This window comes from Gobio gobio, assembly GCF_949357685.1.
Source record: "Gobio gobio genome assembly, chromosome: 18".
Classification (NCBI taxonomy): domain Eukaryota; kingdom Metazoa; phylum Chordata; class Actinopteri; order Cypriniformes; family Gobionidae; genus Gobio; species Gobio gobio.
The window spans coordinates 32,341,932-32,357,968 of NC_137111.1; the positions used below are offsets into that span (position 1 = coordinate 32,341,932).

Here is a 16,037-nt window from a genome sequence, read left to right on the forward strand (position 1 = left end):
CCGACAGAAGAAAAGTTCAACTCCTGACCGCAACATGCTCATCCCATTGGTTGCTGGGTAAAGAGGATCACGAATAACCTTCGCGAATGAATACAGGCTTTGTGTGAGAATATCGCTCTATTTATACAGCGTCATGTTCTAGAAGTTTGTTTCCTGAGGAACACCCAGTGACATAAGCTGCTATTACGTCTGCAAAGCGACCTCTAGTATTTTTGTCCGTTTTTTTCCTTTCCTTTCAGAAAACAGCCTGCATAGCATCCCAAGAGGCTTTCGCACGAGACTTGGCACAGAATAAGCAAACAGGAAGCATGCATGAAAGCTTTATCTGAAGTGCCACGCATCTTAATCTAAATACTTGAGACAGCCAGTACAATACCTTAGTGTGATGCAGCTGTTAAGATAAGAAAGTGAAATAATGCAATGAAGTTAGAACTCATTATGAAGTACAGGACGTTTCATATACTGTATCTGACAGCAGGGGAAAAAGTGTTTTTAAAGTATACGGTGTACAAAAACAGTGTAAACAGACTAAAAAGATAATTTTGTATCTGTCTGCGAGAAGGACTATAAGGGCCCTTGAGTTTAGAGGAAATACACTCACAAACAGCCACCAAAGTGAAGTCAGGGTTGTTGTAAGTGAGATTTAAGCTGGGTACTTGACATTCTTGACATGACCCAAGGAGACGGTGGGTGAAAGTGACGTGCACAGTATGTCACAGGGGATACTGTTTCAAAGCCTTACGTTATTTGAAATGCCAACCAAAATAGCATTTCTCATATAAGGTGTTTAACTTTAAAGGAAATGACATCTCAGTCGTAAAAGTAATAATGCTGAGGCAGTATTCCTTGAAAATTTCCCGTCGTCTCGTCTGGTACATGTCCATTTGTCACATCAGGGTATACAGGGTCTAATTTAAGCATGTAGGCCTTAACACTAAATTTGGAGAATTTACACTGAATCTATCTTTTTTTCCCCTTAGATGAAAATTCTGTCATCAAACCTACAGTATGTGACTTTCTTTCATTTCTGGAACAAAAATTAAGATATTCTGAAGTTGTTGAGGTCCACAAAAAAATCATCCAGGTTTTGAATGAAATAAGGGTGAGTAAATTATATATTTTTTGGGTGAACTGTCCCTTTAAGATAAGTCACAATGTGTTCAATTCTCCTCCTAAGGAGGCCACAATAAAGATCAAGAGATGTTCACCGCAGTATTTCCTAGGATGTAAATGCCTTTCCCCTGATTGTTAAGGCTAGTCAGTGGAATAGTGTGTTAATAATGTTTGCTCATTTTCATGTGCTAGTTTCCTAACAGGTGCAGGAGTTGACTCAAGAAAATTTACAACTTTTCTATTATATAAATAGCATACAATGTGAGTGAGGGCTGCTGTGCAACATAACCGCATGAACAAATGGGGCTTACTGTATGTGTTCGTTTATGAAAGTACCTTATATGCGACATTTTTCTTTCGTTCTTTGATAAACTGCTATAATCAAAGCACAGCTTCTACTGTACACAGGAACATTGTTGTGCCTAATTGAAACAAACACATAATGGATATGGACTGCTGGTACAGTACATATGTCTCATTCCATACACAGGGTATAGGAGACGGGCTGACTGTGTTTGTCACTATCATAGAGTTTAACGTGTCAATCACAGAAGAAGCCAGGTCACATGCGGTCCCCAATAACCTTCGACCCACTTAGACACAGACACACACGCAGCTTCATACTTAAAGTTGCTCCCAGCTAGGAATCAACAAGCTCAACAAGTCTATTACTGGAACTTTTTGTGACCTCAGCCTCAGAACTTAAGTTGGTATACAGTATTTGATGGATACTGTTCTTCATATTTCTAATACTAACAAAACTAATCTCAACCCTTTTTGCAAGAGTGTTTACATAGCTTTAGAAATGTGTTTAAACATTTTTATGGGAATCTTACTAAGCTAATTAGAATTTCGCACAGGCTTCTGAAACTAGGACTGGTGTCATGAGTATTTTATCATTGCCTCATCAACACAGCGAGACTGGGCCGCATCAGCAGACTCTGAGACACCCGCTTTCAAGGGAGGTGACACCTCACTTTCATCTCTAAACAAGGAAATCTGGAAAGAGACAGGAACCTTCTAGCAACTTGTGCCATGACGTTGATGGTCAGATTTATGAGTCTACCCATCAGGAATGCAGCCTGTGACTCAGTGGCTCAAGGGTTTGGTTTCACTGTCAGAAGAACCGATTCTAAAGACTCGTTATACACAAGAGGCATGCATGGGCAGTAAGAGTAGGCTGGGTCATATATTGAATATTCACCATAGATTTGTGACAATTTTGCTGGCGATGCTTTTTTTCCCCATAAAGAGCATGTCATTAGACTAGTTTTGAGATCCCTTCTTGTGTTGCGAGAAACTGCAATATAGTGTCATAACCTCTGATAGTATACTATATTATATATTAAACAACATCTGATGTTATACTATATATACACTACCAGATTCTTCTATTCCTGTAATGGCAAAGCTGAATGTTCAGCATCATTACTGAAGTCTTCAAAGCACATGATCCTTCAGAAATCATTCTAATATGCTGATTTGCTACTTAAATGTGCACTGTGTAAATTTTTGTGGCGGCTCACCCCTCCATTTTAAAGCACATAGAGAAGCTACGGTGGCCGACACAGGACAAAGATGTCGTCTGAGACATTTAGGGCTACTGTAGAAACATGGCGGTGCAAAATGTTGACTTCACTGTAAAGGGGATCCGCAGTGTGTATATATATATATATATATATATATATATAGAAATGGCTCAATCTAAGGTAATAAAAACATAACGGTTCATTATGCAAGGTCTTTATACACCACTGAAAACATAGTTATGTATATTATATTGCATTTCTGTCAATAGATCCTCAAAAATACTACACACTGCACCTTTAAGATATATTTTATTATATCATTATTGAAAATCAGTTTAATATTTATGTGGAAATCATTACACATTTTTTTAGGATCGAAGTTCAAAAGTAGCATTTATTTAAAATTGAGTTCTTTGTAACAATGTCTTTACTTTCACTTTTGATTAATTTAATGTGTCCTTGCTGAATAAAAGTTTCAATTACTTAATAAGTGTTTGTTCAGTCACATTGTAACATTGCTGAGTGAAATCTATAGTTCCCAGCATGCTTTGCAAGGGACTGCATTAGGAGAGTAAATTTAGGGATTCCTGTGTTTTTCAGTAAAGGGAAAGATGTTGTTAGTTTATGTTAGTGTTTAATGTTCAGTTGTGTTGGACATTTAGAGGAGTTTCTGTCATTTTTACCATCATGCAGAAGAGTGGTGCCTGTGTTTAGGCTATGGGCACTCATATACACACACTTATTGGATGGAATTCTTGCCCTCAATTAAATTGAGTTTGTCCAATTAGTTATTTTTGCATTTTGTTTCTTAAAATATGCTTGTTGTTATTTAATAGTTTTCCACTTACACTTGTAGAGCAAATAATTAATTCAATAAGGTAATTAAATCGATAAATGTGTTCTGTTCACCTTACATAATAAACTTTTATACATTTAACATAACATTATTATATGTGCTTTCCTGTAGCTCAAACAGTAGAGCGTGTCGCCAGCAACATAAGGTCATGGGTTCGATTCCCAGGGAAAGCAAGAACTGACTAAATGTAAAATGTGTACCTTGAATACAATGTAAGTCGCTTTGGATAAAAGCATCTGCTAAATGCATAAATATAAATATTAATAACTGCACATATAAATATTATGTAACAGTGACAAATTCAAATGGTTTGTATTTACTCAAGGAAATTTTGTCAGCTTTACTTGAATTTCTTTTGTTCCGATAACTAAATTGTTATTTGTAAAAATTACTCAATATAGTTGCGTGGAACCACTTGAAGCTGCTTTTTTAAGTAAATTCAACAAGTCATTTTTTTTAGTGTACTGTCACCCAGCCTTAGAAACAAACACAGTGAGTTTCGAAAAAGAAAGGTAAAACAAAACAATCACCTTGGGATGTATCATGGTACGTGTCTCTAAGCAGATAAGTGTGAACGAATGTGCTATTTACTCCCAGGTGTTGAGTTGATGACAACGCTACACAGGCTCTGTGCCACTGATAGCATAGCGACGGCCTATCCTATCCCTCACTGAACCCGAGTGACGGGACATAAGCTGTACTTTTCAGTGCTTTACTTACTTACTGCGTCAAGGTCAGACAAAAAAGTTTACACTGAAAAATGTAATCGCCATGACTGAATAGATTCCAGAAGGATGTTATGCTCTTTTGCATTACTTAAAGTGGAAAAAGTACAGCAAATCTGACAACAAATCAGCAGATGATGCAGAGGCCAACTTTTCAGCCAATGTTGCCAGGCAATGCTGTTGAAAACAGGCAACAGGGGAAAACACAGGGGAAACAGTTTGGCCAATGTTGAGTGTTATCTTTATAAACTAGCTCCATCATCACAGCTTGTTGTCCATTTCCAGTCTGGACACTACATAAAACCTTTTCAAAGTCATCTGTGCCAACACCTAAAATCACTGCCTGTTCAATAGCAGATTCTCAAAAATGACTCAAAATAGATGAGCGCTTTCTCGAGGTAGAGACTGAATCCTCAAAGTAGTTTTTTGTCAGACAAACCCCAACTACAAATCAGATGACAATTTATGTTTTAACCCTTTAAGCCCTAAAAGCATTTTTAGAGTTGTTTTTTTCTGAGTGACATGCACAAAAGTAAACACTCATAACTCCAAAACTATAGCAAGAAGAGTCAAAAAGTAGGTATCGTTTGATAGAAAACTTTTTTAAATTACATTTGGACATTCTCGTGCTGAGAAATTTTAGAAAAATATTTTTCTTTAATATAATTGTACATATCTTTCTTATTTGACATGCAATAACTTAATAAGGTAGGTGAAGGGTTTTTGGTGAAGTTCCCCTTCATGTGAGCTGGATCAAATTTTGTGGTGATAGCATAAAGTAATCAAAGGTTACAGCATTTGGAACCAAAGTAGTCTTATTGTGGCCTTATTATTGCCATTGACACCCCCCTAATGGGCATTTCTAAAATTGTTCCTCCATGAGGAATATTTTTAGCCTGGCGTGGCCATACTCAATTCTAGTCAGAATATGAGTCTGGTACCGCTCCATTGAGCTTTGATTATGGGGCGTGTTTCAACCCAGCCAGGAAAGACCTCAATTGGATAGACCCACAACCAATCAGAGCAACGGAGCGACACGTAACGTTAGTTGTCAAATGTCAACAGAACTCAACTCCACTGTGTTACCAAGCCCGTGTTTTTCTCCATGTCCGCGGGTTGAAGCGACCCCAATTATGTCCCCATAATGTCCCCTTAAACCCAGGAATGCGAATTTTAGCAGGCAACCTTGCCAAAATAACATATTTTGCCAACCAAACGCCATTTTTTTCCGGAGAACCCCCCGGAAAGTTATTGTTTTGGGCTATAGTTTTGAGTAGCAATTGTGCGCGACATTGCAAAAACACTTGGAAACCCTGTCTGCACGCACGCTGGATTAAGTAACGTTACAAGAAAAAGATGAGTGTAAACGATCTTTGCCAGTAATAAAATAATTTAAGGATACACAGAGTACTTACCAACACAATCATCGTTTCTGAGAGAAATAGTGAAGGTGAACGCATATACGAACAAGTTCTCCGTTTAGGATTAGAACAAACTCAACCCAAGAGCCTTCGATGACGTGGATGATTACGTTACTGTTGATCATCTGTCAATCATCATCTAAAGCCCGCCCTGACAATTTCATTGGTCCGAACAGTTTCTGTTCGGGCATAATTACTTCTCTATGGAGCGAGTCCAGACCGAATTGCCCGAGCAAAAAATGTTGTGGGCGGGGCTAAATTCGGCTGGCATCCAGGCTAGAATATTTTGTGATCGACGCAATGGATTATGTTGATTTTGGACTCATTTTAATCATGAGAATCTTCCCCAGAATTTTCCACAATCAGAGCAAGTTTCATGAAAACGTGAATTATGCTTGTTGTATTCTACTCCATGAGACCTTTCCAAGGACATGACATGACTATCTGATGATGTTTTTGACACATTGCAGTACATAGTAGAAAAAAAGTATTTCATAAATTATGAAAAGCTTTTATTTATTTATCAGCAAATAACTCAGCACTTCTTAGAAGTTAATAAAATTGGGTACATGCATTGTGAAGTTCAGACTCGAAGCTTTCAAAGCTATTTTGTGTTGATCAAGGCAATAATTTAGAAAAATATGATTATTAATTTTTTCGTAGCTAGGTGGCCCGTGGGCGATACATTAGAGGGACTACTCAGCACTCGTTAAGAGTTTATCAAATTAAAAATTAAAAAGCTGAGTTTCTAAGCTTTAAAATGATACCTATGTTCTGTTAATGCATTCAGTGGTTGCTTAGCAATTTGATTATGAATCTTTTTCGTGGGGGTGTTGTACTGCCAGCGATACACTTCGGGCTTAAAGGGTTAATCCCAGTGCAAAAAATAACAGAGATTCGGATTAGTCAGAAAAAAACAAATATGAGATAAAAAGATGGTGAAAAAAGGTTCAGGCGGATCAAGACTTCAGAAGATGATCAGGAAGCATCTGGAAAATTGAGAGGTGGTGCTTACAATGTTTGACAGCACCTTCTTTTCACCTACCGCTCTCTGATCTGGCTTCTGAAGCACATTTAGAAGAACTCTTCCACTCACTATAATGTATGTTATTATTTTCTGTATTGCTTTTGTATTGCTATGCATTGAGCTTCAATGAGCTGGATGAGGAACATACATATGAAAGGTCAGTTCAGAAAGGAAGTAACGTAACAATGGTTCTAATAGACAGACACAAATATAAATATATATAAATATAATAATATAATATAATATATATATATATATATATATATATAGGGTCCTGAACAAAAAAAGGGATGGCATGCATTTTTTTTATATACTGCCAACTTACCGCTTTGCCAAAATCCATCTCAGAAAAGAACCTATACCAAGGCTCATTCTCTAAATCTACATCTTCTGGACTTAAGTCCTGAGTCTACAGAAATATGGCAACAAGGAAAGGAGGACAAAGAGAGAGAGAAAGAGAAAGAGGAAGTTTCAGAATACAAAGACAATGAGACTGAATGATGATGTTACATGAACTCTCTCTTAATGTCATGATCTCAGACAGTAAAAAGGCTCCAGGCTCAGACAGCAGAGAAAAAATAAATTAGATTTGTTTCCAGCTTGATGACTTATAGAAAGAACGTATGGTTGATTGCACCAATCAAATGAACAGGAATTAGTTAATAAAGATCTGATAAAGACAATGTAATAATGACGGAAAGGGATCTATAGATCTAAGGTCAAATCTTTTACATTGTATAACAAGCGAACAAGGAAAATAAACATACTCAAAATCCATAATTTCACACTTCTGATATGAATATCAATCTTTTTGCAGTGTTGTTTGTTTATAAAATACTAAAAAATATTTTCTACATAGTTTGTAATATCAATAACACATTAATGATGCTATATTTAACATATTACACTCCTATTCAAAAGTTTAGGTCAGTAAGTTTTTTCTTAAGAAATTAATAATATTATTCAGCAAGAAAGTTTTACATTTATCAAAAGTGACAATAAAGACATGATGTTACAAAATATTTCTACTGAAATCTTTATTCCTTTTGAACTTTATATTCATCCTGAATTTTTTTTTTTATATTCAATGCATCATATCAAAATATTAAGCAGCTCAACTCTTTTCAACATTGATATCAAAAATGTTTCTTGAACACCAGATCAGCTTATTATAATGATTTCTGAGTGATCATGTGACACTGAAGATTGAAAATTCAGCTTTGCCATCACAGGAATTAAATTATATTGGTAACACTTTACAATAAGGTTGTATTAGTTAACATTAGTTAACATGAACTAACCATGAACAACACCTCTGTTCAGCATTAGTTCATCTTTGTTAACATTAGTTCATAAAAATCCAGCTGTTATTGGTTGGTTCATGTTAGTTCACAGTGCATTATCTAATGTTAGCAAGATTTTAATAATGCATTAGCAAATGTTGAAATTAACATTAACAAAGATAAATAAATGCTTTATAAGTGCAGTTCATTATTAGTTCATGTTAACTAATGCAGTTAACTAATTTGAACTAATGAACCTTATTGTAAAGTGTTACCATTATATTAAATTAGAAAACGATATCAATTGTAATAATATTTTACAACATTACTGTTTTTACTGTATTTTTGATCAAATAAACGCAGCCTTCATCAGCATAAGAAACTTCTTTCAAAAAAAAATCTTTCCAACCCCAAACTTTTGAACATTAGTGTACATATTTAAAAATCTAAATATTCCACCACACAAAATATTATACAAAAATAAAGGACTGTTTCTGCAGAGCTAAACCACAGGCAGCACATTATCTCCTGCCCTAGATAGGACCTGACCTAGAGCCATTTTAATTACTTTCCCTAACAATTAGGAGAAAATGAAAGACCTAACGCAGCTTGCACTTTCTCTGCTTCAGTTGTTTCACTGACGAGGATCCAACGTGCTTTGCTTGGCTTCTACAATAAACCTATTTCAGCGGTATGTCATCAGAAAGACATTATGTAATACCAGCAGCTCCCAGAATGAGTCATGCTAAAAAGATTGAATCACTGAATGTCATAGTAACAAACCTTCCGTGAAGATATCCAGACTGCAGACACATACAATTCCCTGCAGGAGTCTCTATTCTTAACTGGGTCTGGACACTGCAAGTGTCACTTATTGATGATCTTCTTATAGCTGGGTAAAAGGTCCTCCTACTTTCTATATTATATTCTATACTTAACGTTACTGTAGTGTGTGCACTGCTATGAACACAAGCTATGATCTATACACAATATATCACAACATTAAAGACGTCAACAGCACAAGTCACCTACCGAGGTCACTTAATAAGAGTACCAAGAGACACAGCTGTGCGTGTGCTGTCCTTGTGAAAGTGAAACAGGCAGAAACCAGCTCTTGCAGCATCAAACGGCATGCACAGATCCCCACCTCCACCAAGCAACAGCACTCAGAAAACATGCATGTATAAAGAGCATCATACCGGTCTCTCCAGCTTCAGCACTGAAGACTTTCCTGGCTCGTACTCAAATATGCTCTTCGGCTCGGCACGGTACTTCCTGGTGTCTACTTTCTTGTCAGGGGGCTCCCACTCATTCCTGCAGGGATGCATGGGGGGAGAGATGGAGTGATACAGCAAGGGAGGTGGGGAGTCACCATGGCAACCAACAAGGGCAAGTTTTAGTTAAGCGTTCCCACATGCAGGTAGCCTATACGTCTCATATAAAAGCACTTCAATCATCTAATAGACAATGATGTATTAGAGAAATATTCTAGTGTTTACCCATACATATTCAGTAACCTATTTTGCATCATTCTAATTTAATAAAAATAAAAAAAAAATTATTACAAATTATTTGTACCAACAATTTTTGCAGCATTTATTAAATCAACACTATAATCTACCTTAAATGTTTACAACTATTCAATAATATTCAATAGTTCATTATATATAATACATATAAATATATGTAAATAAAATATTGTTTATACTATTAATTCATTCTTATTCATGATAAACTAATTAACTGCATTAGAAGAAATAAAAATTCACCTGGATAAATAAATGTTCCAAGTACAGATCCTTGTTAGTTCACGTTATCACGATAATTCATTGACTAATATTAATTAATTTACATTATTGTAATTGGAAAAATTTATATTCATTTCAGTATTTATTTATTTGTGTAGATCATAGACTGTAAAAAATATGGAAGTAGTGTCCGTGACGTCCCCCATATTCCAAAGAGCAGTTTTGAAGTGTAAAGTAGGGTCGACCTGGCCATTGCCATCTTGGCAGTGCGTCACTCCCGGATAACAGAAAATGGGCAAAGAGGTGGGACGTGGGCGGAGCTGAGGTGACGTGATGACTAACAGACAGCAGACAAACGGTCTGTCACTCAAAGTGGCCACGCCCTTAAATATGCAGAACTTTGAGACTTTATTAAATGTAAACGAATGAGTTCTAAAAAAAAATTCACCCCCCTCACAGTTGTCATGAAGGGCATAATTAGCCGTATAGACCAAAACTACAATTTGTACCAGGCTGTAAACATGTTTTATTTTGCTGTAAATTTGGGCATTTTAACATGGGGCTCAATGAGATTCTGCTCCCTTCTGGAGCCTATCCCTAGCAGCCAGTCGATGAATTACAGTTTAAGTCACTTCCGTATTGGCTTCAAGAGAAACTGGGGGAGGTTGCCGCTTGGTGAAGATCCTAATGTTACCCACAAATAAAGCAGAATCTTAAATATTTCTTATTCATTTAAGCTCAAGCTGCAGTCTGTAAGTGTTGCCTCTTTGTTGCCATCTCTGTTTGAAACCTGCAATTGCAGTTCTTTGAGGAATCCCATAGGACTTGAATAGTCCTTGAATCCCATATTTTCAAATCTCAGACTTTTGGGCACTACTGTATATTTAAAACCTAAAATGGTCTACAAAGATACCAGGTAAAGGCACATAATGCATGTTCTGCTGATAAACAATAAGGGTATCCATTATGATTTCTAGCAGCAAACAGCAACATTTCTAAGCCAACACAAGTTAGGCAGCATGACAAATGGAAATGCTTAAGTACAGTGTTTCACATATTGAGGTCCTGTGAAGAAATGTCATCATCTCTATGTTGAGCAACACTAGCATGGTGCTAGAATTCACACTTTAATATGAAAGTTTCAGAACATTAGTCAATAAATGTGCTAGAATCTCCTCCATAAATCATAATATTTGTTTCATAGTGTCATGGCTCACCTCTGAGGTTTTAGTGAAGATGTGCGTGTTGGCACAGGCAGCTGTCCTTTTGAGCTCCCCATGTCTACTGCACTCTTGGAGCGAGGGACTGGCCGCACTTCAGAATAAATACATATAAAAGACACTAATAGAACTGAAACACGGCTTTCCTTTAAATAAGAATAGATAATGTCATTTTTATCTTTTAGCTATATTAATGGGATAGTTTACCCAAAAATGAAATTTCTGTCGTCAAGTTGTTCCAAACCTGTATGCATTTCTTTCTTCCGCTTAACACAAAAGAAGATATTGGGGAACTAAACAGTTGATTGGCCCCACTGACTTTCATAGTATTTTTTTCCCCATACTGTCACCCATAAAGAGTTTGGTTACCCTTATTCTTCAAAATATCTTCAGCAATATGTTCATCTGAAGAATTCATACAGGTTTGGAACAACTTGAGGGGGAGTAAATTATGAATTTTCATTTTTGAGTGAACTATCCCTATAACACACAAACACTTACCATCCTCACCACCATGTGCCGGTCTGTCATCTGAAAGATTCAGAAAAAATATGTATTAGTTTTAAATAATTAATAATAATCAGTGATGAAGCAATACAGCTGACATATTTTTGTGAAACTTGTAGAAAACAGTGGAACTTACAACATTGCATTTATGTCACATATCAAATGTATTCCTATGGTAGCCAATTCCTTGTTACCAGTTTTCTTATTGTGCTCTACTTAGTGTAGCCTGTGCTCTAATGCAACATCTACGGAGGGGTATTCTAAACATCTAATAATATATAGCAGGTGAAAATTACAGGGATTAGTGTGACATAGCAGCCATTATCAACTAAACAGCAGCTCCAAGACAAGGCCACTTTATTTCCTCAGATTAATCTAACCAGTAGATGGCACTATAACCACAGCAGTGTGTTCTTCTGAATCTGGAATATTCTATAAGCTGGAACATGTCAGTACAAATTAGATATTTTCACAACCACAATCTACAGAAATGAGGCATTTCAGTGATGATTATGCTACAAATAAAAGCTGAATACTTCAGAGTCAAGACCAGCCAATGGCATTGCTAACATCTTTCTCAAGAATCCAATGGATACACAAAGCCCATTAGGTGTGTTGTGACTGCTTTAATAATTCAGCAGAATGGTTCTCTAAAAGCACAGCCATGAAACACATCGCAGAGGTATGAAAGCTTTTAAAATGGAGGTAATCAATTTATGAGTTTTAAATACATGGGGGTGTGGTCTTCTCGGTGTGTTGGAAATAGCTCCATTACCACAGCTCACCTTGAGTGTTACGATTGCCTCTTTAGGACAATCAATTTGTTGGCACTGTGAACATATAAAGCAGCATCTATTGCACATTGGGATTTGTGAAAGAATTGACAGAAGATGGAGCGAACTACCCTGCATATTTAACACCTTATTGAAAAGTTTGGGGTCAGTAAGATTTTTTTAAAGAAATTAAAGGGATAGTTCACCCAAAAATGAAAATTAGCCCATCATTTACTCACCCTCAAGTCATCCTAGGTGTATATGACATTCATTCTTCTTTCAGACCAATACAATCGGAGTTATATTACAAAAGTCCAGGCTAATCCAAGCATTAGAATTGGATTCATAGTTGCTCTGTTTTTGAAGTCCATAAATAGTGCATCTGTCCGTCAAATAACGTGCTCCACGCTGCTCTGGGGTGTTAATAAAGGCCTTCTGAAGCGAATCGATGCGTTTGTGTAAGAAAAATATCCATATTTAAAACTTTATCAAGTAAACTTTCGGCCGACTGCCTTCCCTGTTTAATTTGTGGAAAAAAATTTGAAAGTTTCCCCGCCGATCGAAAGACTAACGCGACCAGGTAAGCTCGTCATGACGTCACATACGCATCTTGAGTTTCACTTATTGGTCGGCCGAAAGTTTACTTGATAAAGTTTTAAATATGAATTTTTTTCTTACACAAATGCATCGATTCGCTTCAGAAGGCCTTTATTAACACCCCGGAGCCGCGTGGGGCTCGTTTTTTGACGGACAGCATCCTAACCCCACCCCTAATCCTAACCCCTCCCCCACACCTACTCCTAAACCTTCCAATACTAGGGGGTAATAATCTGGCAGGGGGTCAGAATTCGGCACAACAACGGAACATGCAGCAAACATCTTCCCAAATTCGTAATGAGAATAATTTATAAATGAATAAAAGGTCTTCCTGCGTGTTTCTGCCAAAATAAAAGCTGTTTAAAGTTTTTAACAAATCCATCAACATTTCTTGTTTTTAAAAGAAGTATCTTCTGCTCACCAAGGCTGCATTTATTTGACCAAAAATACAGTAAATACGGACAGTAATATTGTGAAATATTATTGCAATTTAAAATAGCTGTTTTCTATGTGAATATATAGTAAAGTGTAATTTATTCCTTTGATCAAAGCTGAATTTATCATCATTACTCCAGTCTTCAGTGTCACATGATCCTTCACAAATCATTCTGATATGAGGATGATCAAGAAACATTTATGAATATTATCAGTTTTGAAAACAGTTGTGTAATTTTTGTTTTGTTTTTAGGATTCTTTGAAAGCTTTCTATGTCAGATAAATGCTGTTCTTTTGCACTTTCTATTCATCAAATAATTCTGGGGCAAAATTGTGAGCATATTCAGCATAAGAGGCTTCTTTAAAAAATATATATATATATATATATTTTAAGTGTACATAACCCAGTCTGAACTGTAGTACTGTAAGACTTTGAATATTAAAGTGCAATTTAACATCTGAGCACTCTTGTGGGTTTGATACTGTTACAATTAAAAACCGTATTGGGCAAAAACATGACAGGCAGACATGATGTAAGCAACACAGCTACATCTAATAACATTGATAATGGGTGTGCAAATTATCAAGAACTGACAATAGTCAGTCGTATTGGTGGCACCAAGGGGCCCCCAAATAAAATTCTGCTTAGGGCCCCATAAAGGCTTGGGCCGGCCCTGACGGACAGATACACTTTTTATGGACTTCAAAAACAGAGCAACTATGAATCAAATTCTAATGCTTGGATTAGCCTGGACTATTGTAATATAACTCCGATTTTATTCATCTGAAAGAAGAATGTCATATACACCTAGGATGACTTGAGGGTGAGTAAATGATGGGCTAATTTAAATTTTTGGGTGAACTATCCCTTTAATACTTTCAGCGAGGATGCATTAAAGTGATCAAAAGTGACAGTAAAGACATTTATATTGTTACAAAATATATATATATTTTTTTTATCCTTTTCCATTGAACATTCATCAAAGAATCCTGAAAAAAGCCAAGATTGATAATAATAAGAACCGTTTATTGAGCAGCAAATCATCAGCATATTAGAATAATTTCTGTAGGATCATGTGACACTGAAGACTGGAGTAATGATGCTGAACATTCAGCTTTGCCATCACAGGAATAAAATGCATTTAAAATAAAATAGAAGTTCTTTTGATCAAATAAATGCAGCCTTTGTAACATTAGAGACTTGCCCCAAACTTTTCACTGGTAGTGAATATCTATTTAATTTGGTTTTCATGAATTGGATATAAAATAACCTAACACAGACAAAGCGTTAAAAGGTTTTGCTAAATGACAGAAAAGACAGAAAAGAGTGGCATGGAGGAATGTTTAATTAAAGATCTGATTATAACTATAACCAAGGTACCTCTGGCTCTCAGTGGCCTGTCATTGGTCTCTGGAAATATGTAGGTGGGACGATATGGATTTTCTTCGATAGGCTCTGAGTATAAGGTGGGTGAAAGACAAAACACACTGACAAAGATGAATACACACACGACTGAGATGTGACCTGGAAATATTCAGATTTGGAATCGATACGCACAAAAAGAGGGCATAGTGTTGAATGCATGTAATTGTCAAGGAGCATCTTTACCTGGGACTTTGTGAATCTGTTTGAACATGTTTTTGTACCAGTCCTTTGATAGCTCTGTGTTCTAGAAGACAAAAAAATATGCAGAGGGTCTTTTATTTATATAAGTTTGTGTACCTGATGTACCTTGATGTACCTATTTTAGTCAAAGTAAACACAGGTGAATCTTGAGCAATACCCATTTCTTACCCGTACTGGGACTCTGGGTGCCGGGAGAGCTGAATATTCAGACAGTCTCATTGTCTTTCCTTCCATATCTGCTGGACTCTCAGAGGAAGATCTATTCTGGCTGATGGCAGGGCTCCGATTAGGGCCACTGCCCTGCTCTGCAACAGCTTCTGAAACACATGACCACAAAGTCAGATCATAGAAGACCAGAACACAAGACGAACATCACACTTTCAGCCGACACTTATCTAGGACAATACCTTCAAAGGTCACTGAATGATTTAATGTTTAAATGAATAAGTCATGGCTTTAGATATTTTAGAACAGAACGTTTTTACGAATCTATTTGCATTTCTTGCAACACTTCTCCTCATTTATTTTGACCCCAGTTGAATACCGTAAACAAAAGCATTTGCATTTCTCGTGGCACTGACGGATGCACCTTTATTACGGATTTAGACCGTTGTACCAATTTTCTTGGTAAAATGACAGTTGATGCTTCAAGCACTGCTGGCATCCTATCTGACAGAAAAAGAAAAAGTAATCAATATGAGGAGTCCAATGTCAAAACACTGCTATTTGTAGGAGAAGTTGTGCTGGTTAAATATTTTTGTGGAAACCGTGAAAATGTTTTTTTTTTTGATTATTTGATGAATAGAATATACAGTCACTTTTGATCAATTTAATGTCTTGCTGAATAAAATTATTAATTTCTTTTAAAAAAATCATACTGAGCCCAAATTTTGTAACGGAAGTGTCCTTTTTATATAATTAATATCCACAATGCCCATAACCATACAACAGACACTCCCACCGTAAAGTGTCACTATGCAGCCAAGAGCAAAAAAAAGCAAAACACACTTTAATTTTCTCATAATATACACTAGCTTGACGACGTCATACTCAGATTCTAGTCAGAATATGAGTCTGATACTGCTCCATTGGGCTTTGATTATGGGGCGTGTTTCAATCGAACCAGGAAAGAAAATGTCTCTGCACTCTATTGGATAGACCTACAACCAATCAGAG

The 16,037-nt window shown here is 36.4% G+C and overlaps 1 protein-coding gene across 7 annotated transcripts in view; it reads right to left on the reverse strand.

Annotated features, from left to right (window-relative positions):
* Nucleotides 1-16,037, reverse strand: part of sorbs1 (sorbin and SH3 domain containing 1) — a 61,190-nt gene that overhangs the window by 25,279 nt on the left and 19,874 nt on the right. For all 7 annotated transcript variants that reach the window (XM_079843447.1, XM_079843444.1, XM_079843448.1 and 4 more), the window contains exons 7-13: nucleotides 15,030-15,178; nucleotides 14,844-14,904; nucleotides 14,616-14,690; nucleotides 11,424-11,453; nucleotides 10,920-11,016; nucleotides 9,154-9,268; nucleotides 6,997-7,080 (exon numbers count right to left, since the gene is read on the reverse strand). In XM_079843447.1, coding sequence (XP_079699573.1) covers nucleotides 6,997-7,080; nucleotides 9,154-9,268; nucleotides 10,920-11,016; nucleotides 11,424-11,453; nucleotides 14,616-14,690; nucleotides 14,844-14,904; nucleotides 15,030-15,178 — 611 coding nt within the window. The remainder of the gene's footprint in view (nucleotides 1-6,996; nucleotides 7,081-9,153; nucleotides 9,269-10,919; nucleotides 11,017-11,423; nucleotides 11,454-14,615; nucleotides 14,691-14,843; nucleotides 14,905-15,029; nucleotides 15,179-16,037) is intronic.